General features: G+C 54.4%; 2 protein-coding genes across 2 annotated transcripts in view; both read left to right on the top strand.

Moving 5' to 3' along the window:
* The first annotated feature begins 1976 nt into the window (after positions 1 to 1976).
* Positions 1977 to 6519, top strand: LOC120374581. The gene is made up of 2 exons (XM_039494448.1): positions 1977 to 6122; positions 6180 to 6519. The coding sequence occupies exon 1, from the start codon at positions 2206 to 2208 to the stop codon at positions 5752 to 5754; it is 3549 nt and encodes a 1182-aa protein (XP_039350382.1). The 5' UTR covers positions 1977 to 2205; the 3' UTR covers positions 5755 to 6122; positions 6180 to 6519.
* LOC120374490 (zinc finger protein 883-like) overlaps positions 6322 to 22654 on the top strand; it is a 46649-nt gene continuing 30316 nt past the window's right edge. The window contains exons 1-2 of the mRNA XM_039494237.1: positions 6322 to 6427; positions 21367 to 21610. Coding sequence (XP_039350171.1) covers positions 6322 to 6427; positions 21367 to 21610 — 350 coding nt within the window. The remainder of the gene's footprint in view (positions 6428 to 21366; positions 21611 to 22654) is intronic.

The following is a 22654-nucleotide window of genomic DNA, read 5'->3' as shown; positions in this document are numbered from 1 at the left end:
TGGAGGACAAAAGAAGCGGTTCAAGGACACGCTGAAGACCTCTCTGAACTCCCTCGAGATCAACACCGCCACATGGGAAACCCTCGCACTGAACCGTCCAGCATGGCGCAGCCTCATTCACACAGGCAGTAATACCTCTGAGGCGAGGCGTACTGCTGAGTCTGAAAGAAAGCGTGAGCTGCGCGAGTCCAGAGCTGCCCTCACATCATCGACAGTGCCATCGCATGTCTGTCCAACGTGTGGCAAGACGTTCCACGCCCGAATCGGACTGATCAGTCATCTCCGGACTCACAGAGTCCGGTCATCAAACGAATGAGTTGTTGAGGTCTTCATCGACAACGATGGACGAACATCACAGTACCTCAGCACCACGAATGCCCATTTCACTCCCAGGGCCTCCCGCTCTGTGGTGGAATACCGGGTCTCTCTGGGGAACAGCTTGTGGCTCAGGTCCAAAATGGGGTGGTGTTCTCCTCCCACCTCTTGCGACAGTACGGCCCTGTAGTGAGGCAGCCTGGCTCCCGGCCGCACCCGAGAGGGAGGAGCCAGAACAGCTGCCACAGTGGGCGGAGCCACTGCCCCTGTCCCCGCCCCCCGGAAGTCAAGGGGCGGGACAGGAAGTATAAAAGCCCCGGTGGCCAGAGAGGACAGACGCTCCTGACCGAGCTCTTGCTGGACCGAGCCTGCCCCGAGCCCGGTACCCTGAGGAGATCTGGCCGAGCCTGCCCCGAGCCCGTTACCCCGAGGAGCTGCCCGAGCGTCCCCCCGACCCGTGTCCTGAGGAGCAGCCCGACCTAGCCAGCCCTCAGCACGACGAGGAGCCCATGGTATGGGACCCCGCTGCGGACACCTGCGATGAGCAGGTACCCATGGAGGGGGAGATGGGAAGTAGCCCGGGGGTAGCTGACCCCAGTCTGGCTACTGCAGATTTCGAGCCGATGTCGGTGTGTTGCGGTCAGGACCCCACCGACACAGCAGCAGACTAACTGCTGCTGTTAGGGCCCCGGGCTGGGACACAGTGGAGTGGGTGGGCCTGTGTCCCCCCATCCACCGCCTCACGGGTGGCAGTCTCCCCCTCACATCGGAGCTCAGATCCAGAAGTCTGGACTCACCTATTGTTGCTGCTCAGCTCCTGCTTTAAGGACCTGAGCCCTGAACTATTATTGCTGCTGCTCAGCTCCTGCTTTAAGGACCTGAGCCCTGAACAATTGTTGTTGCTGCTCAGCTCCTGCTTTAAGGACCTGAGCCCTGAACTATTGTTGTTGCTGCTCAGCTCCTGCTTTAAGGACCTGAGCCCTGAACTATTGTTGTTGCTGCTCAGCTCCTGCTTAAGGACCTGAGCCCTGAACTATTGTTGTTGCTGCTCAGCTCCTGCTTTAAGGACCTGAGCCCTGAACTATTGTTGCTGCTCAGCTCCTGCTTAAGGACCTGAGCCCTGAACTATTATTGCTGCTCAGCTCCTGCTTAAGGACCTGAGCCCTCAACTATTATTGCTGCTCAGCTCCTGCTTTAAGGACCTGAGCCCTGAACTATTATTGCTGCTCAGCTCCTGCTTAAGGACCTGAGCCCTGACTATTGTTATTGCTGCTCAGCTCCTGCTTTAAGGACCTGAGCCCTGAACTATTGTGGTTGCTGCTCAGCTCCTGCTTTAAGGACCTAAGCCCTGAACTATTGTTGTTTGCTCAGCTCCTGCTTTAAGGACCTGAGCCCTGAACTATTGTTGTTTGCTCAGCTACTGCTTAAGGACCTGAGCCCTGAACTATTGTTGTTTGCTCAGCTCCTGCTTAAGGAGCTGAGCCCCTTGAACTACTGCTTATTGCCCCGCCCTGACTAGGGCTAGGGCTTTACTGACTCTGGGTGCTCAGCCCCTGCCTGAGGGTCTGAGCCTAGAACTGCTGTTTGCTGCCCCACCCTGACTGAGGGCTTGGGCTTCGTTGACTGTTTATTTCTGCTCAGCTCTGCCTGAGGGTCTGAGCCCTTGGACCTTCGGAGACTGAACTGCTGATTTAGGCCGTGTAGTGATGCGGCCTGGCTCCCGGCCACACCCGAGAGGGCCGAGCCCCCACACCGGACTCTTACACGTGGTGCCTTCTCTGAGGACCTCTCGCCCAGGATGTGGGCGCGAGCTCTTGACGCTGGTGAAAAGGGGGCCGCGGGAGAGAGGCCTCCCGCCAGAGAGATGGATCTGTCCCAGCTCCTGCCCTCATGACGGAGAGCCAGGAGCGACAACAGGCAGCCCAGTCGCAACAGCAGCAGCAGCTCGTCGAGCAGCTAGGTTCGCAACAACGGCAGCTCATTCAAGACCTGGTTACCCAGCACCAGGACTTCCAGCGGCAATGTGTCCAGCAGCTCGCAGCCGTGCTGACTCGACCAGGGGAACCTCAGCCAGGAGATGCTGCAGGGGCCCCGCGGCCCAGCCCCCCAATTCGGCTGACGAAGATGTGGCCCGGCGACGACCCCGAAGCCTTTCTCGTCACATTCGAGCGGGTGGCCATCGTCGCGGGCTGGGCCCAGGACCAATGGGCCACCATCCTGGCCCCATACTTAACGGGGACTGCTCAGACGGTCTATCGAGGCTTGTCTGTGGAGGCAGCCCAGGACTACAGCCAGGTGAAAGCCGCTATCCTAGACACCCTGGATGTGAGTCCAGAGACCTACCGACAGCGGTTTAGAAGCCTGGCGTATCCTCCAGGGGCCCGACCTCGGATAGTGGCCCAGGAGCTTCGAGAGACCTGCAATAAGTGGCTACAGCCCGAACGCCGGACATCAGAGGAGCTGATGGAGCAGGTAGTATTGGAGCAGTTCGCCCATGTACTCCCGCCGCGAGGAAGAGCCTGGGTCCTCCGCCATAGGCCGGCGACAGTGGCCGCGGCCGTTACATTAATGGAGGACTTCCTCGCGGCTGAAACCCCGCTGGGCTCGGCTGGCCGGACCGCCCCGCCCCGGACGGAGCACCCCAACCCAGAAAAGAAGGGTGCACCCACCCTCACAGACGTACGAGTTTCCTCCCGTGGAGCGGAGGCCCGGACCCGTACCGCCACGTCCTCCAGGAGACCCGCTCGGACCCCGGTTCCCGCAGAGAGAGGGGACTACCGGAACCCGCCTGGAGGTAACCCCGGGACCCGGTCACGGACGGGACGAGCAGACCTGGGGCCCTGTTTCTCCTGTGGAGAGTATGGCCATTTACAGCGGAACTGCCCAGGACTGGAGTGTACCTTTGGCCAGGTTTACTCATGGGAAGGCCGTGCCCGGCGTTGGCAAGCGGCCAAGATCACCATGCCCGTGGTCGTTGAGGGGCGCCCGACGGTGGTCCTCCTCGATTCAGGCTGCGGCCAGACACTGGTCTGCCAAACCATGGGCCCGCAGGCTGACAACCGCCTGGGGAAGATTCAGCTGCAGTGTATCCACGGGGATATACGGCCCTACCCAAGTACCAGGGCCCAACTGACTATTGATGGGGTCACCCAGCTGATGACAGTGGGACTCGCTCCACGGCTGGCGTACCCGGTGATCCTGGGTTGGGACTGGCCCGAGTTCCCCGCCGTACTACGCCGCCACGCTGAGGGCAGCCCGCAGGTCACGCCAGCCTTGGAAGGGGAGGCCCCAGAGACTGAGGAAGACGAGGTGAAAGCCCCCGACCACACCAACCCGACGGAAGGACGTGAAGATCCTCCCCCCGGAGTGGGGGAGGATCCCTCGGCGCCCACAGACTTTTGCCGGGATCAACAGGCCAACCCTACACTCACGCGGACATACGACCAGCTGGCCTCCGTGGATGGGACAGTCCTCGACCCCCATCGAGCGGCGCAGTGGCCGCACTTTGAGTTGCGGCAGGAGCGCCTGTATCGCGTCGAGAGGGACCCCCGCAAGTGGGATACCCGGACACAACTCCTCGTGCCTCGGTGTCACCGCCGGGCGGTCATGAAACTGGCCCGCGACATCCCTGCGGCCGGGCACCTCGGTCACGAGAAGACCCTGGCTCGGATCCTGGGGCGCTTCTTCTGGCCAGGGGTACACCAGGAGGTAAAGAATTATTGCAACTCTTGCCCGGAATGCCAGTTGGCTGCCCCAGCACGAACTCCCAAGGCACCGCTGGTCCCGATGCCTCTGATTGAGACCCTCTTTGAACGTGTGGCCATGGACCTGGTGGGGCCTCTCCCTAAGAGCAGCGCAGGGTTCCAATACATTTTGGTGATAATGGACTATGCTACCAGGTTCCCCGAAGCAATCCCTCTCCGGACCATCACAGCCCGCACCATCACAGCTGAGCTGGTGAAGGTCTTCGCCCGTGTCGGCCTGCCCCGGGAGATCCTCACGGATCAGGGGACCAACTTTACGTCACGGCTGCTCCAGCAGGTGTGCGAACTCTTGGGGATAAAGCAACTCCGGACGTCCGTTTACCATCCCCAGACAGATGGGCTGGTTGAAAGATTCAATCGGACGCTGAAAGAGATGTTGCGTAGGTTCCCCCAGGAGGACCTTCGCCGATGGGACCAGCTCCTTCCACCCCTGCTCCTGGCGGTGCGGGAAGTCCCCCAGTCTTCAACCAAGTTCTCACCCTTTGAGTTGCTGTACGGTCGGCGACCTCGGGGCCTGCTGGATCTCATGAGGGAAACCTGGGAGCAAGCCCCATCGCCGGCCCAGGGCCTCTTAAAGTACGTACTCCAGCTTCAGGAGCGCCTTAAGCAGGCGGGGGCCCTGGCGCAGGAGAACTTGAAAGCCGCCCAGGACACGCAGGCCCAGACTTATAACCGGGACGCCCAGACTCGGGACTTTCATCCCGGAGACCGGGTATTACTCCTTCTTCCCTCCAGTGAATCGAAGATCCTGGCCCGGTGGCAAAGGCCATATGAGGTGGTTCGGAAGGTGGGCCCAGTTAATTATGAAATCAATCAGCCGGACCGGAAAAAGAAGACCCAACGGTACCATGTCAACCTCCTCAAGCCCTGGCGGGAATGTGAAGGTCTCCTGATCAACCCCTACCCGCCAGAACCTGAGCTAGGACCCCAGGTAGCCCATACCGAGGACCCCGGGGAACCCCAGCTCGGGGAGACCCTAACAGACGACCAACTCAAGCAGACCCGGTGCCTCCTGCAAGCCTTTTCCCGCACCTTTACGGGCCAACTGGGATACACCACCCTGGTATACCATAGGATCCAGACAGAGCCTGGGGTGGTGATCCGGGGTGCGACCAGGCCCTTGCCGTATCACAGGAGGCAGGTCGTTGAGGAGGAGGTACGAGCTATGCTGGATCTAGGGGTGATTGAACCATCGCAAAGTGAATGGCGCAGCCCTGTAGTGCTGGTACCGAAGCCCGACGGCTCACAGAGATTCTGTATCGACTTTAGGCGCGTTAATGCTATCTCCAAGTTCGATGCCTATCCCATGCCTCGGATAGATGAGCTGTTGGCCCGCTTAGGGGAGGCCCGCTATATCACCACCCTTGATCTAAGCAAAGGGTACTGGCAGATCCCCCTGGAACCAGCCTCCAGGGAGAAGACTGCGTTCGCCACACCCACGGGACTATACCAGTTTACCCGGATGCCCTTCGGCCTCCATGGGGCTCCGGCCACCTTTCAGCGCCTAATGGACCGCCTCCTCCAGCCACATCAGGACTACGTGGCCGCCTATCTAGATGACGTGGTCATTTACAGTCCTCGGTGGGAGAACCACCTAGAAAGGGTCGCAGCCGTCCTGAGGTCCCTGCGGAAGGCCGGGTTAACAGCCAACCCTAAGAAATGTCGCATCGGCTGACAAGAGACCACGTACCTGGGGTATACTATCGGGCATGGAAGGTAAAACCTCTTGTCGGCAAGGTCCAGGCCATCGCAACCTGCCCCCCGCCAGCCACGAAGCGCCAGGTGTGCCAGTTTCTGGGGCTGGCAGGGTATTACAGACGATTTATTCCTCAATTCACGGCAATTGCAGCCCCCTTACCGGGGCTCCTGACAAAGGATAGCCCGCGGCAGGTGAAATGGACCCGCGAGTGCGACGAGGCCTTTCAGACACTCAAGACGAGCCTCTGCAGCGAGCCAGTCTTGTATAGTCCTGATTTCCACCGGACATTTGTTTTACAGACAGACGCCTCGGAAGTGGGACTCGGGGCCGTCCTTTCCCAAGAAGTAGAGGGGGAAGAGCATCCGGTTCTTTACATCAGCCGGAAGCTGTTCCCCCAAGAGAAAAACTACGCGGTGGTCGAAAAGGAAGCCCTCACTGTGAAGTGGGCCTGTGAAGCCCTGAGGTATTACATCCTGGGAGCCCCCTTCACCTTGGTCACCGACCATTCCCCTCCAGTGGTTGGCTCGCATGAAGGACCATAATATGCGGCTGCAGCGGTGGTACTTGGCCCTGCAGCCCTATGACTTCACTGTGCGCCATCGGGCCAGGAAGGACCATGCTAACGCGGACTTCCTCTCCCGGCTGGGGGGTATGGAAGGGGCTGGCCCCGCTGCACGGGAGCCAGCCTTGAGGGGGGGGGCGTGTAGTTAGGCAGCCTGGCTCCCGGCCGCACCCGAGAGGGAGGAGCCAGAACAGCTGCCACAGTGGGCGGAGCCACTGCCACCTGTCCCCGCCCCCCGGAAGTCAAGGGGCGGGACAGGAAGTATAAAAGCCCCAGCCCAGCGCTCAGTTGCAGCCCGGTGGCCGGAGAGGACAGACGCTCCTAACCGAGCTCCTGCTGGACCGAGCCTGCCCCAAGCCCGGTACCCTGAAGAAGACTGGCCGAGCCTGCCCCAAGCCCGGTACCCTGAAGAAGACTGGCCGAGCCTTCCCCAAGCCCGGTACCCTGAGGAGGACTGGCCGAGCCTTCCCCGAGCCCGGTACCCTGAGGAGGACTGGCCGAGCCTTCCCCGAGCCCGGTACCCTGAGGAGGACTGGCCGAGCCTTCCCCGAGCCCGGTACCCTGAGGAGGACTGGCCGAGCCTTCCCCGAGCCCGGTACCCTGAGGAGGACTGGCCGAGCCTTCCCCGAGCCCGGTACCCTGAGGAGGACTGGCCGAGCCTTCCCCGAGCCCGGTACCCTGAGGAGAACTGGCCAAGCCTGCCCCGAGCCTGGTATCCAGAGGAGAACTGGCCGAGCCTGCCCCGAGCCCGTTACCCCGAGGAGCTGCTCGAGCGTCCCCCCGACCCGTGTCCTGAGGAGCAGCCCGACCTAGCCAGCCCTCAGCACGATGAGGAGCCCATGGTATGGGACCCCGCTGCAGACACCCGCGATGAGCAGGTACCCATGGAGGGGGAGATGGGAAGTAGCCCGGGGGTAGCTGACCCCAGTCTGGCTACTGCAGATTTCGAGCCGATGTCGGTGTGTTGCGGTCAGGACCCCACCGACACAGCAGCAGACTAACTGGGTCTGGGACACAGTGGAGTGGGTGGGCCTGTGTCCCCCCATGCCACCGCCTCACGGGTGGCAGTCTCCCCCTCACATCGGAGCTCAGACCCAGAAGTCTGGACTCACCTATTGTTGCTGCTCAGCTCCTGCTTCGAGGACCTGAGCCCTGGACTATTATTGCTGCTCAGCTCCTGCTTAAAGATCTGAGCCCCTTGAACTACTGCTTATTGCCCCGCCCTGACTAGGGCTAGGGCTTTACTGACTCTGGGTGCTCAGCCCTGCCTGAGGGTCTGAGCCTAGAACTGCTGTTTGCTGCCCCACCCTGACTGAGGGCTTGGGCTTCGTTGACTGTTTATTTCTGCTCAGCCCTGCCTGAGGGTCTGAGCCCTTGGACCTTCGGAGACTGAACTGCTGATTTAGGCCGTGTAGTGACGCGGCCTGGCTCCCGGCCACACCCGAGAGGGCCGAGCCCCCACACCGGACTCTTACACGCCCCCAACCCTACCTGCGAGGCGTCTGTCTGGAGCATTTAAACCCCTCCCCCACCCATGGAGTCTCCTCTTTTTTGACAGTTCCAATATGGTAACCCTACCCTATGGGCCAAGCCTCCACTCCTGACAGTTCAGGCTAACCTCCCTTGGCTGCTTGGCCTGCCTGCCGAGACAGAGGACTCAGGGATTTCCATCAGGCTGCTCGGTTGCAAATGCAGCCACCCAAAGAAGTGAAGAATGGAAGTGAAAGAGCAAAGCTGGACCATCCGCTGAGCTGCTGCAATCAAGTGAGCAGAGCCTGGGAGAGAAGAGGCAAAGCTCGAAGGTGGCTAGTGGCTGTAGGGAGCCAGGGGAGGAGAAATAAATAGTTAAAGAGGAATCCTACAGGCTTTGTCTTGTGTGGTGAAGGGTTTCAAATGGGTCTAGTTACGATCACGTTACACTTGAAAATAGCTGGGGATGGCTGAAGGGCAGGTCTATAAAGGTAAGAGGTCACTCTAGGAGCTTCAAGTCTCAGATTCTGTCCCTACTGCCTGCTTGGATCAGCTGATCTCAACCCAACGCGTCCCTCAGGTGGGAGCAGGGGCGAGCTCTTTTTCCGGATTAGCCGCCAGAATAGGGACAGGATCCATGTGGCCAAGGAACTAGAGAGGCCTGGGGGTCAATTGCAGAGTTGCCTGTTAATGCAGCTCTTCCGGGGGAGCACGGTAGGGGACTGTGCACACAGGAGGCCCATTTCAAATGGTGGGGGGGGAGGGTAATTTAACCATGATTCCAGGGGCTACTTGCGCCCCTGAAAACTTCAGTGTTTTGGCAGGGAAGTTAGCAATGAGCTGGCAGGAGCCCTGTATCTAATTCCTTTATAAAAAAAAGAAAATTAAATCGATATTAGACCCACTGAGCTCTAATACTAATGTGGTCTTACATCTTGTGGAAAATCACTGTAGGGACACTGGTTAAAATGTGGCTGTATATTCTTCCTTTTTTACTAACTCTGTCGGGAGAGACCCTGCTAGGAGTCCTGGGTTCGATCCCAGCTCTAGGAGGGGACTGGGGTCTAGTGGGTTACAGTGGGGGGCAGATACAGCTCGGTTAGTTATAAGAACATCAGAATGGCCCGAGTGGTCAGATCAAAGGTCCACATAGTCCAGTATCCTGTCTTCAAACAGTACCAATAATTCTCTGTTTCCAGGCCTGGGCATTGAGGCTGCATTAGGGGAGGGAGCTTCCCTCTGGGGTTTAAAGCTGGTACCTGCCTCTTCTGATCCCTCCTCACCAAAAGCTTCTGGCCCCTTCATTGCTGTGTCTCTGCCGCTGGGGATGGAGCAGCCCAAGCAGCAGGGCCGGTGCAAGGAGATTTTGCGCCCTAGGCAAAACTTCCACCTTGCCACCCGCCCTCCTCATAACATCGCCACATTGAGGGGCAAATCCCATCGAGCCCCTCCTGCCCAGGCTGTGGCCCAGCACCCTCCCTCCTGGGGGCTCCTGCAGCAGATGCATGCGGGCAGAGGCCCCCGTGCACCCCCTCAGCTCCCGCCTCGCCACACTCAGGCACTGCTGCGCCTGGGAGTGTGCACGGCTCAGGGCACCGCACCCTGGTGCTGGCTCACATGCCTGGGACCCACAGAGCCCAAGTGCAGCAAATGGGGAGCTGGAGGGCACATGGGGGCCGGCGCCCATGTGCATCTGCTGCAGACTGCAGGAGCCCCCAGGGGGACGCCAGGCTGCAGCCTGGGCAGGAGGGGCGGGGGTGCTCCCCGCTAGCAGTGCTGCTGGCTTTGCAGGGCTCCTGCACCCCTGCTCTGCGCCGGCTCCTCCATGGCTGGAGCTCACCGCCCCCACAAGCCGACGCTCTGGCTCTCTGGTGCCTTTGCAAGGCGGCTCCTCCCTGACGAGCCAGGGCACTGCTTTTTGGCACCCCCAGGGCCATCCTTAGGATTTATGGGGCCCTATGCAGTATTATTAAACTAGTGCCCCTATGCCCCACGGCAGCCTGAGCTTACAGCCTGGTGGGAGGCTGGGGGGTGGAGGGACAAGGCAGAAAGAATAAGACGCCCGGCCCACCTCACGGTGGCAGAGAGTCACAGTTCCCCGCAGAGACCCCTGTACCCTCTCCCTCACGCAGAATGGATGTGCAGAAGGTACCTAATTAAAAGCACTACACTTGAGAATAAAAAATGTCAGTCACAGGTTTTTTGATAAGCCCTGAAGTTTGTCTGACATTTATTTGCAAAAACTTTGTAGTAAGTGTGAGTCAGCTGTCTTGCTGAGTACAACATTAAATATTACATGATGCAGCTCTTCTCTATTTTACATTTTCTTAATCAGTAATTCTAAGCTAATTTTATATTTTAAATGTACTCTTAAGCCTTCATAAAGCAATCATTCCAGATTACTACATGTTTAACTCACTGAAACAGACATTTTAAATTAATCAGTCACAGAGGTTTAGTGTGTTCATAACAATGCTCATTGCTTTTAGAAAAAGGGGACACTAATTTACTGTGTGTGATCCCCATAACAATACACGTTTATGAAATTCTACCAACTTTACAAAATATGTTTCCAAAGATTTTAGGCCTAACAAATGATTTTCTATCTTACTAAGGTACTGATTTTGCTTAAAACTAGTTTATTATATAGAGGTAAAGAAAGGGAAACTCTTTGTCCAGCTATCTAAGGGCTCTCTTTGGGAGTGGGGGGTGGGGGGGCAGTGAAGGGAGAAATGGATCGACAGAAAGGACAGGAGGATTTTGGAAGTAAGTTTTTTTACTATAGTAATTAAAAACTGTATTTTAGGTAAGGGTGGTCTTTTGAAGAATTTATTTAAAAAAACGTGTCTGAAGATCCAAGCATTAAAGGCTAAGGATGATTGTGCATCTAAAAACCTATGCAAAGATTTTTAGAGATGTGATTTTATAATCATCACTAACTCACTAATGAAATATTTTTAAAGCAAATTTTAAGCCAGGGGTAGGCAACCTCTGGCACACATGCCGAAGGCAGCACGCGAGCTGATTTTCAGTGGCACCCACACTGCCCGGGTCCTGGCCACGGTTCCGGGGGGCTCTGCATTGTAATTTAATTTTAAATAAAACTTCTTAAACATTTTAAAACCTTATTTACTTTACATACAACAATAGTTTAGGTCTATATTATAGACTTATAGAAAGAGACCTTCTAAAAACGTTAAAATGTATTATGGGCTCACAAAACCTTAAATCCGAGTGAATAAATGAAGACTTGGCACAGCACTTCTGAAAGGTTGCCGACCCCTGTGCTAGAGCTTTCTCCAAGCGGTTTCATTAATAGGAACAAACATGAGAAGACTCTAGTGCCATCTCATGGACTGCCAAGGTAATGGCAGCGGTTTGCCATTTGTGCACTAGTGCAGGGTCAAGCGGGAAGCATACCCCACGTTTGAATCCCCATATGGCAATACAGGGTCAGCTGGCTAACGTCTGTGGGGTAAGCTACGTATCAGAGGCCCAGGAGGCGAAGTGGGATGGGTGGGACAGAGCCCCAGGGTTCCAGGCCTGCATGCGGGGAAGAAACGGCTCGCCAGAAGTGTCTGCAAACTGCTGGTTCTGGTTAGCCTCCCATGAACCCAGCGTCGTTGGCGGCTTGGCAGTAGTCGGCGTTCGTGTGAAGGGAGGACTGACCACTCGGGATTGTCTCTGGGCATAACTGGTTCTTGGGAGGGGGCTGGATCTGTCTGTCCTCTGAAGAAAGAAGAAAGCTCAAAGACTCTCTGGGCCAGTAGCAGATGAGGGTGGATGGGGTCATTCACTCCTGTCAGAATTTTCTACCCCTCTGAAATCTCAATATGAAAGAAAAAAGATTCTAATTTAGAAAATATTATTGTAACAAGGTGTCACTACAAGAATATTTTAATTTACATTTCAACAGTATCTCAAATACAAGCATCTAAACATATTTTTAGAAATGGAATTATTTACATGTATTTTTTTATTCTTCTCTCAAATCTATATTGAAGTTTAACTTCTCTAATGTTATTGGAATGCTGTGGAATTTCAATACATCTAAAATATTTATCTTAACAAAATAAACTATTAAATTGTCAGACTGGGTTGTTCAGTTACACTGTACATGTGTCATAAACATCACAACTACACATATGTGCAGCTGCTCTCTCTCTTGCTTCCCCTTTTCTTTATTGTCTTGACTGGTTCTCTCTGCAAGGCAGGGCACATACACCCACCTCCTGCACTATACCTGTCAGCATTAATTCATGTGATTTTTTAATTTTTTAGCTACTGTGACAAAGATCCTCCTCTACCTTGGTGGGTCCTGCACTTATTGGCAGATTTGCTCACCTTAGTGATCTTCCCCACAGTCTGGGTCAACCCCTCCTGTGTCTGATTAGGAGTTGGGAGGTTTCGGGGGAACCCGGGCCCGTCCTCACCTCCGGGTTCCAGCCCAGGGCTCTGTGGACTGCAGCTGTCTAGAGTGTCTCCTGGTACAGTTGTGCAACAGCTACAACTCCCTGGGCTACTTCCCCATGGCCTCCTCCAAACACCTTTATCCTCACCTCAGGACCTTCCTCCTGCTGTCTGATGACGCTTGTACTCCTCAGTCCTCCAGCAGCACAGCCTCTCCCTCTCAGCTCCTTATAGGGTGACCAGACGTCCCGATTTTATCGGCACTGTCCCGATATTTGCTTGTTTGTCCCGCGTCCAGACCAATGTTAGGTCGGGACACGGGACAAACAAGCAAAGGCTCCGGAGCCCGGAAGGGCTCGCGCCCTCCCCCGCCCCAACTCCGCCCCTCCTTCCCCCATGGGATCCCTCCCCAAATCCCCCCCTCTTGCCAAGCACCCCATGCCCAGGAGACTCATGGGAGCATGGGGTCAGGGTGAGTGAGAGTCCGGCCTGGCCCCGAGCTGGCAGGACTCGGGCGCGGTATCTGGAAGGAGTAGGGGGTGGCCTGCGGGGCCAGGCAGCAGCTGTTCTCCCTACCTGGGCAGCGGGACTCGGGAGCAGCCGCTGCTGCAGCACCCACTGCCACGGGGGAAGGAAGTGGCCGCTGGCCAAGCTCGGCGGCTGCGGCTCTGGCGCCCACGAACCCCCTGAGCCTGGGCCTACTGCGGGGACCCAGCAGCGCACATGCTGCACCCAGCCCCTGGCCAGTCGCGTCTGGGCTGGCTGCCCAGCTGGTGCAATCCCACAGCGGAGGCATCGGCAGCCCAGCCCCGTTCGTTCCCCTGCGGGACCCAAGTGGGATCGGGGGGCTGGGGCCTGCTGCCCCCACTCCGGGGCCGCCTGCGGGATTGCACCTTAGTCTCATCTCAAGCTCTTTCCATCTATCGAATGTTCCATGGTGACTTGCTGCCTTCTCATGGCATGCCAGATTTCTAGCCAGAGTTTTCCAGTCCTTTGTCCCTGTAGAACCCAATGTGGCTGGAACATTAGACTGGAAGAGTTTGCAATAAAAACAGTATGCAGCATTCTGGGTTTCTGAGTACATAAGCCGTGGCCTCTCCACTTTGTCACCATTGGGGATTTCACACCAGTAATGTGTTGGATGGAAACTTCTATTTTCATTGTCTTTGGGGAACATGAAGTTTCACTTGCTGTGGCCCATGCAGAACAAGGAAGTCCCTCAGGCTACTGCTCAAGTGGGTCCACAGTCCTGGATCATCTAGACTTAAGGAACTAAACTCAGCAGCAGCTGCTTCTTGTGCCTCCACCACACTCTTCTCTGATCTACAGTTTTCTTCAGGAATGTGCTTGGTTACATCCATTTGAGATGGAGATATGGATGCTGCAGTAGCTGCCAGGTCACCTACACTCTGCCTAACTGGAAGATCTGGCATCTCCTCACCACTCACATCCTCACTGGCCGGAAGGCTCACGGTAAACGTTTGTGTCTATGTATCTCAGGAGAGCTCCTTCCTGCTTAGATAGAAAAGCTTCCTTTGCTTGCTTTCTTTTTCTGAATGCTGCCCCAGAGGGGAGTTTTCTTCTTTCACTCATGACTGTTGTTCTGTGCCAGCTAGAGTGACTCTCAACATTCAGTTGAAGGGGACAAATAAGCAGGCTGGTAGCAGGGCCTAAGTGAGGGAAGATATCAGCATCTTAAGGGCCTAACTGGCTCCTATTATGTCAGTTGACTGCCTGTTCTCCTCAAGTGGGTTCAGGGAAGCATCAGGAAACAGGAAGCTCCCTAAGAAGCTGGTGTTAATCAGTCCAGGCTCCTGGGGGTGCTGGAGAGGTACATAAGAGGCGCCTCCTCCTCTCTCTCCCTGCAGCTCCTGCTGCTTTCTGTCATTCCCTCTCACCTTTCCTCCTGCCTGCCTGTTATGTCTCTTTTGCCCTCCTTCCTCCAGCACAGCACTCCACCAGCTCTGTGCATCTAGAGCAGGGAGAATACATATGCACCAGCACCAGACACAATTTTCTACACTCTGGGTCCTAGTGGCACCCCCCAGAGTCTGGCACCTGAGGCGGCCACCTCAGTTCGCCTCATGGTAAGGCCAGCTCTGTTGCCACCCCATAAACTTTGGGTTTGAAACTAGGACAGGGTTCTTCCACTGCCTCCTCCCAGTCCTCTCCAGGGAGTGGGGAGGGCAGTGAATCTACATTCCTCCAGTTGTCCACTATCTTGGCTATAGCCTGGAGAGTCTTTACCCCTTGGTGGTAGTAGGAAGTGAACCCTTAAGAATGGTGGCCAAAGCATGAAGGGGCATGTCAATGTTTAGCATCTCTGGCACGCAGTGACCTAGCTAGTGGGGTGCAGGGGAAGCAGTTGCTTCCCCTCAGCACATTTTCAAAAAAGCTGCGCCTTAGGCGGGGTTATCATGGCACCAGGGGCAGGGCCCATGCTCCGCTCTGAAGCTTGGCCTGCCCGGCTTCCCCCAGCATGCTGCATACCCCGCCGATCAGCTGTGTCTCGCAGCAGGAGGGAAGGGGAGGGGAAGAACTGAGCTCCAGCAAGCTGGGCTCCTGCAGGCAGGCTTTGCCGGCTTCCCCTGCATAAACCCTGCCCTGCCGATTAGCTGTCTCCCAGCAGGAGGGAGCCAGACAGCTAATCAGTGAGGGGAGGGGGAAAGAACTGAGCTCCAGCAAGCTGGGCTCCTGGGGAGGAGGAGAGGCTGGGGCCTTGGGGAAGAAGGGGGTCGGTCAGGGCATGCCCCTATAGGGGGCAGGGGCATCCACCCACCAGTCAGCTGTTCGGTGGGGGCAGGAGGGTAGCTAGCTAGGGGAGTGTGAGTGCTCGCAGTTTAGCTGGGTTTTGGCCACCAGCCAATCAGTGAGGGGAACTGCTCCTGGAGCAAGGGGCTGAGCAGCTGAGAGACCCCACCTCCTTCTCCTACCTGCTTCTTGTGGCACTGGGGCAGGTGCTTTCTCGGGCTCTGCAGCAGCAGCTCCTAACCTCTCGCCCAACTAAAGGCAGCCAGTAGCAGCAGCCTGTAAGTGTATTTCAAAGGGGGTCTTTCTTGTGGTGAGGGTGGCTTGAGGGAGGACTGGAAACCCCCCAGGTGGCTGTGAGAGCCAGCACCTGGCTGCTGGTGGGATGGTCGTCTGCACGGTGGGGGGCAGGGGGCTCAGCCAGAGGCATCTCCAAAAACATCCCCTGCACCCGGCAGCTGGACCAGGACAGGCATTGGTGGGGGGAAGGGGGAGGTGTATCTCCTGGTCTCCTGTGGGGTGGGGTGTCCCTGCTTGCCCTCCCTGCCCAGGGAGAGACGCCTGCCTCACCTCTCAGAGCCAGTGGCCATGTAGTGTGCTTGGTTCCCCCCTCCCTGGCATCTGGGTGACTGCCTCTTAGGGGGTGAGGGGTGGAAGGGAAGAGGCAGTGGGGAAGGGATGGGGTGGGGGGGTAGGAGAGGAAAACTGAGACTATCAGGGGAAATCGTCATAGCAGCACAATCTCTGCCTTGGTGGTGTGGATGGAATTGTCTCCCAAGGGAAGGCTGGAACGAACTATCTGCTGTTGTAGTTTAGTTTAGTCCATGTGCTCTGGCAAACACAAGTCCAGGCACCATGTTGGGGGGCAGGGAGAAGTTGCCTGATTTTCCCTCTCCTATCGGGGGAAACCTGAATTGTCTCCTAAGGGTGTGGCTACACTTGCAGCTGTACAGCGCTGCAGCAGGAGCGCTCCCGCGGCAGCGCTTTGAAGTGCGAGTGTGGTCGCGGCGCCAGCACTGGGAGAGAGCTCTCCCAGCGCTGCAGGTACTCCACCTCCCCGAGGGGATTAGCTCCCAGCGCTGGGAGCCGCCCTCACAGTGGGGCTTTACAGCGCTGTAACTTGCTGCGCTCAGGGGGGTGTTTTTTCACACCCCTGAGTGAGAAAGTTGCAGTGCTGTAAAGTGCCAGTGTAGCCAAGGCCTAAGGGAAGGGCTTGTGATCCTGTTGGGAGGAGCGGGAGGCATTGCTGAGTCCCAGGGTTGGGTCATTCTCTGGTGATGGTGGTCATTAAGTTACTAATTGTCATTCACTTGCTGCACACAATGGCTGGTGATGGTTGTTTAACATCCACCAGCCCTTTGGTCAATGCCTTGTTTCTTGGGAGTTGCCTTCTGTAACTTCTCTAATTTCATCCCACCGTCCTGTGAGTACAAATTCTGGTTCTAAGGACCTGGTGCCTGGATCCCATATTGCCTTGCACTGGAGTTGGGAATTAGTGCCCTGACATGCAACTCCTCCTATTGTGCCAGTGTAGATCCTGCTGTTAGTACAGCTATTTGCAGGTGCCCTTGTGTTTAGCTGAAACTTTGGACTTAGTTTAGTGGGGATGGACTCAGAGGCTGAGAGCTAAACTGACACTACTATCCTGCTGTGTGGATCCCAGTGCGCTTGTACTGTGAATTTTTGGCATGCACTTGTGGCTGTATTTATCTCATTGTGCTGATAGTGCTACTTCCTCGGTGTGATGATGACATTATGCTAAGATGAATTGTGAAAATAGTGTCCTGGTGTGATGATGGTCACTCTGTGCTGTTCATGTGAATCTTGCATTTTTGTATGCTGGCTTGGTGTAGCCCTGTTGTTCCCAGGAAATTAGAGCCACAAGGTGGGTGAGGTAATATCTTTTATTGGAGCAACTTTCATTGGTGAGAAAGAGAGAGAAGCTTTGACAGAGTTCTGTCTTCTTCCTGAAGAAGAGTTCTGTGAAAGCTCAAAAGCTTGTCTCTCTCACCAACAGAAGCTGGTCCAATAAAATATATTTTACCTCACCCACCTTGATATATATTCCCCCACACACACACACACTCACCCAGCTTTCCAGGAGTGAGTTTTCATGATGACATGGGAAGTGCTCTGACTGGTCCTGACTTCTCTGTATCAGCCCCTCTTGCTTGCACTGCAGCCCAGTACCTGGGGGCTGGGTGCCTGCAGCACTGAGGGCTGGTCCACACTAAGAAGCGGGGTCAAACTAGGGTACGCAAATTCAGCTACGTGAATAGCGTAGCTGAATTCGACGTACCCTAGTTCGAACTACTCACCCGTCCAGACGCCGCGGAATCGAAGTCCGCGGCTCCAAGGTCGACTCCGCCACCGCCGTTTGCAGTGGTGGAGTACCGGAGTCGACCGCGGCGCTTCCGGAGTTCGAACTATCGCATCCACATTAGACGCGATAGTTCGAACTCCGAGAAGTCGAACTCACCGCGTCGACCCAGCTGGTAAGTGTAGACTAGCCCTGAGACTCTGAGATCAGGGACACACAGACCCAGCTGGGAGGGGAAAGGCACGTCCTCCTCGGCCTCTCTCTCTTGCTGCCTCCTTTTCCCGAGTGGCCTCATGATGCACAGAGCCAGCGTGGCTAGGTGCTGCATTGGAACATAAGAACATAAGAAAGGCCGTACCGGGTCAGACCAAAGGTCCATCTAGCCCAGTATCTGTCTACCGACAGTGGCCAATGCCAGGTGCCCCTGAGGGAGTGAACCTAACAGGCAATGATCAAATGATCTCTCTCCTGCCATCCATCTCCATCCTCTGACGAACAGAGGCTAGGGACACCATTCTTACCCATCCTGGCTAATAGCCATTTATGGACTTAGCCACCATGAATTTATCCTCATAGTCTACCTTCTCTAAACCTTCCATATACATTTTAGTTCTTCTTTAACTTTTCTTTAGTTGCTTTTTCTTTTTTGAGGTTTTTTGAGATAGGAGATGACACGAGTACAGACAGATGCATCATGCGTATATATTGATATATGATATATAAATATATATTCTCTCTATTTCTTTAATCTCCCCTAATTTTATGTTTGCTTTCCTTTTGCTTTTTCCTTTGTTGCATGACATGCACAGAACTATCCAGAGAACTAGAGAGATATAACCGAGAACCAAGAGATCTTTTCCTGTAGCTAAATAGCTAAATATCATGTATTATGTTGTATATTGTTAGTTTTTTTTTTTACTTTACATTTACATACATTTAATTATTTTTCATTTCATTTTTTTTTTTTAATCACTTAGTTTTGTTTTGTTCTTTTTTTCTCTCTTTTTTGTCTGATCTTCTCTTAACTATCTTGAGTAGTCTAGTATCATCTGCTCACTTTTGCACCCTTGTTTTTTTTACCCAGATCATTTTATGAATAAATTGAATAGGATTTCCTTGGACTAGGACTGACCCTTGGGGAACACCACCCCCTCTCCATTCTGAGAATTTATTTCCTTCCCTTTTTCCTTTTACCCTTTCCTTTAACTCAATCCATTCCATGATCCTTCCTTTCCCTTTATCCCATCCATGACAGCTTTATTAATTAAGAGCCTTTGGTGGACCTTGTCAAAGGGCTTCTAAAATCAAATTGGATCCCCTCCCCTGGTCCCCTTGTGGTTTGTTGTCCATGTTTCCTCTTCTAATAGATTAGTAGATATAAGACACTTTTTTCCCTTAGATAAATGTTGTTGATTATTGCTCAGAGTTTATGTTTTTCTATATGTCTGACAATTTTTTTTATTTTTATTGTTTCAACTAATTTGCGACCGATGTTAGACTTACCGGTGTCTGTGTACCACAATCTCCCCCCCCTAGAGCCCTTTTTTAATTATTGCATTAGCTAACCAGCTTGGGCAGTCATTGGGGCCGATTTAAAGGCTTCGCTCTTTTTAAAGTCTCCCATGCCCATGCGAACAACCACCCCCCCCCCACTCTGCCCAATTCTCTCTCTCATATGCATGACTGTGCCCCCAACCCCCCTTGCCTGTGTGTGCCTGCTGCTTCCAGGAGCCACACAAGAATGATATTGTTTTATAAGTACATGTGTTATTTTGCATTTAAAATATAAAAAAAGGTTTACAGTATGAAATATAAAATAAGTAAATAATGTGTTTTTATTGTTTTGATTTTATATACAATACTGTAAACTTTTTTTATATTTTAAATGCAAAATAACACGTACTTATAAAACAATATCATTCTTGTGCATTTTATTTTAAGTACAAAATAAATATGTATAACAAATTTAAAAGTATGTATCTAGTAATTTGATATGGCAGCGGGTGGTGCCTTTTTTTATGTGTTCGCTCCCCCTTATGTTAGAACCTGGCTACGCCACTGCTGGCACATAAATACCTTGCAATGCTGGCTACAAAAGTGACATGTGAATGCCTGTTTTCACGTTCAGTGACATTGTAAATAAGAAGCGGGCAGCATTATCTCCCATAAATGTAAACAAACTTGTTTGTTTTAGCAATTGGCTGAACAAGAATTAGGACTGAGTGAACTTACAGGTTCAAAAGTTTTACATTGTTTGGTTTTTGAGTGCAGTTCCCCAACAAAACAAACAAACCTATTTTTCTAAGTTGGACTTTCACATTAGAGATTGCACTACGGTACTTGTATGAGGTGAATTGAAAAATACTATTTCTTTTGTTTCTCTTTTTAACACTGCATATACTTGTGTAAAAAAGTAAAGTCCTCTCTCCACTCCAGCCACCCGAGTTGTGTGTTGGTGGGAGGCTCAGAGAGAGATCGAGATCTGTCAGAGAACAGACAACAATTCAAGCCACACCTCACACCATCCTTAGCTTAAGAGCCAAGAGTAAGAGTAAGTGTTTTATTTAGGGTGGAGCATCAATGTTTATACACAGACACAAAAAAAGTGATTAACAGATCATAATGTCATGCATAATAATCAATCAGATTCTACAGGAAAAAACAGGTAAAATGTAAAATTGAGAGAAAAAAAGGAGGAGATGGCTACTTATTGGGAGGGGAAGGGTCATGAGTAGTTCGCAGGTCAAAGCTTTTGATTAAAAGTTTCAGACAGAGACATGTAGTGTGAGTTAAGTTTCAGTTCATAAAGAGTTCAGACTCAACACTTGTAATCAAATATAATAATATACACCTTTACCCCAATGCAACACTGTCCTTGGGAGCCAAAAAAAAAATCTTACTGCGTTATAGGTGAAACCGCATTATATCAAACTTGCTTTGATCTGCTGGAATGAGCAGCCCTGCCCCCTGGAGCGCTGCTTTACCACGTTATATCTGAATTCGTGTTATATTGGGTCGTGTTATATTGGGGTAGAGGTGTAAAGTGAGCACTGTACACTTTGTATTGTAATTGAAATCAATACATCTGAAAATGTTGAAAAAACATCCAAAATATTTATAATTTTTAATCAGTATTATTATTGTTCAACAGTGCAATTAAAAACTGATTAATTGTTATTAATTTTTAATCAAGTTAATTTGTTTTGAGTTACTCACTTAAGTTAAATAAGATTGACAGCCCTAACAACGACTATTCTTTGAAAGGTGCATGTAAACTATTTTGGTGAATCCATGTTCCTTTGGAAGAGTGAAACTACCTTTACAGTGGATAACAAGAAAATGAGAATCAGATTCGGGGAATTGGAACGGTAGATAAGACAAATTTGTAAACTGTTATGAGGCTTGATGTGGACATATAGCTGATGAAGGATTATTTTAAATACTAAAAATATGTCTGACAATTGTAATTGGAGGGGTGTATGTAAAATATTTCCCTGACTCCTCACTCCTTCAGTAGTTCAGTACATCATTTCACATAGGGAAGGGCAGCCAGGGCTCGGCATTGGGATGCACTGTGCCTTTAAGAAGGAAGCCCGTGCTGAGACATGCCACCCACCCCTGGTCCCCCATGTCAGACAGCGCAGCTCGGTCAGTTTTATCCTCTCTGCCCCGCGGTTCCCCCTCCCCGGCGGTGCCTGTGCCCCAGTCTTACCCCAGCTCCTACCCCCCGCCCCTGCCTCCCCCCGCCCCCTGCACAGACTCCGCCCATCCCCGCGGTTTGCCCCCTGCGGCCCCAGGCCAGCAAGACCCGGGCCCAGCCCCGGGCAGGGGCAGATGTGCCCGAGCAGCTGGAGGAGCCCGGCCCGGCCCAGCCCGTCGGGCGCCTGCAGCAGCGCGGGGACCGGCCGCCCCGGCCCGGGAGCGGAGCTGGGCCGGGGGGGCAGAAGCACTTTCCTGCCCCGAGGTCTCCCCTGCCGGGCCCGGCCCGGAGCTGCTGCAGGCGGAGCGAGCCCCGGGGCGGGGCGGGCGCGCTGCAGGCAGCCGGGGGGCGGGGGGGGGCTGCTGCTGCGGGACACAGGAAGGGGCTGGAGCAGCGGAGCGGGCGGCGCCGGGAGCAGGGAGCGGGCGGGGGGCGGCGCTGGGGAGAACAAAGGGCCGAGCGGGGCCGGGGCTGGGCCATTGCAGGGCGCTGCCGCCTCCCTCCGCCCCGAGCCGGGGCTGAGCCGCTGCTGCTCCACGGGCGGAGCCGGGGAGACCTTCGCTGCAGCTGGGACTAGCCCCGGGCCCGGCTCTGCCGGCACCAGCTCCGCCTGGAGACCCAGGTAACCGGGCCGGGCCGGACCGTGACTCTGCGCCGCGTCCCCCCCGCCCCGGGATCTGCGCCCGCGGTGGGACCGCGCCGCCCGCGGGGGGCCCCGGGACAAGGCCGGGGGCTGAGCTGGGAAAAGACGCGGCGGGGCGCGGGGGCTCGGCAGGCGGGGGGTGACAATATGGCGGGGGCGGAGGGGAAAGGAGGGTGGGGGGCAGAGAGCCTATGTGAGGCGGGGTAGATTTACCCATCTCTGTGCAGCCGGGACATCGCGGGGGGGGGAGAAGAGCGGGTGCCCACACGGGGGGGGGGTGAGTGAAATCCCCTCTGATTTCACCTCTTCCCTCTCCCAGACTGATCAGATCCTCCCGGCTCTGCCCCCGTCGCTCCGGAATTAGCAAACAGGGATGTAAAACCCCGGTCGCTTTCCCGTCTGCTCTCTCCCATGCCTGAGTGTCTCTGTTCTCGGCCACAGCGTTTGCCCCGTTCGCTCCCCAGTGCAGAATTTACAGTCCTCAGATTAGGGGGGTTTCCTGCCCATTTTATCTGCAGCAATTTGTCCTTGTTCAGGGGAAAATTGTTGCCGCGAGTCATTTGCCAAGTAGGAACAGGGTGATGGGTGCAGTTTGGCAGAGCCGTGGGGCACAGCTGCATCTGGGGTGGGAGGCTGCCCAGCCCCATTGATTCCCTTTCTCCCCCACCCCAGGCCCCTTCAGCCACTAGCTGCCAGTCCCATTGCCAGACCCCACTGCCCACCCCCATGGCCTTCTGGCTCCTCCACCCTCTGTGCTTTTGTTAAAGGAGCATTGCCCACTGCCCCAGTGAATGTCAGGCAAGGGGGACCCGGCTCTTTGTGCTGTTTGTTGTACACAGCTGTATAATCCCCTAGTGGGGCACTCACCTCTGGAGGATCTCCGAGCAGCAGGGTGCAGCATCCCAGACCTTTTCTCCTCCTGCTGTTCCCTGCAGGCCGCCGGCCAGCTTGGTGGGAATTCCGTGGTCAGGCCTCTGGCCGAGTCCCAAAGTCTCAGTGAACCCTTGCCGGGGCATTAGAGTC

Source organism: Mauremys reevesii, linkage group 11 (genome assembly GCF_016161935.1).
Source record: "Mauremys reevesii isolate NIE-2019 linkage group 11, ASM1616193v1, whole genome shotgun sequence".
In the NCBI taxonomy this organism is placed as follows: domain Eukaryota; kingdom Metazoa; phylum Chordata; order Testudines; family Geoemydidae; genus Mauremys; species Mauremys reevesii.
This window is presented reverse-complemented; position numbering and strand designations above follow the sequence as displayed.

Coding starts and splice junctions, on each gene's coding strand:
- LOC120374581 (XM_039494448.1), top strand. CDS start 2,206: ATGACGGAGAGCCAGGAGCGACAACAGGCAGCCCAGTCGCAACAGCAG.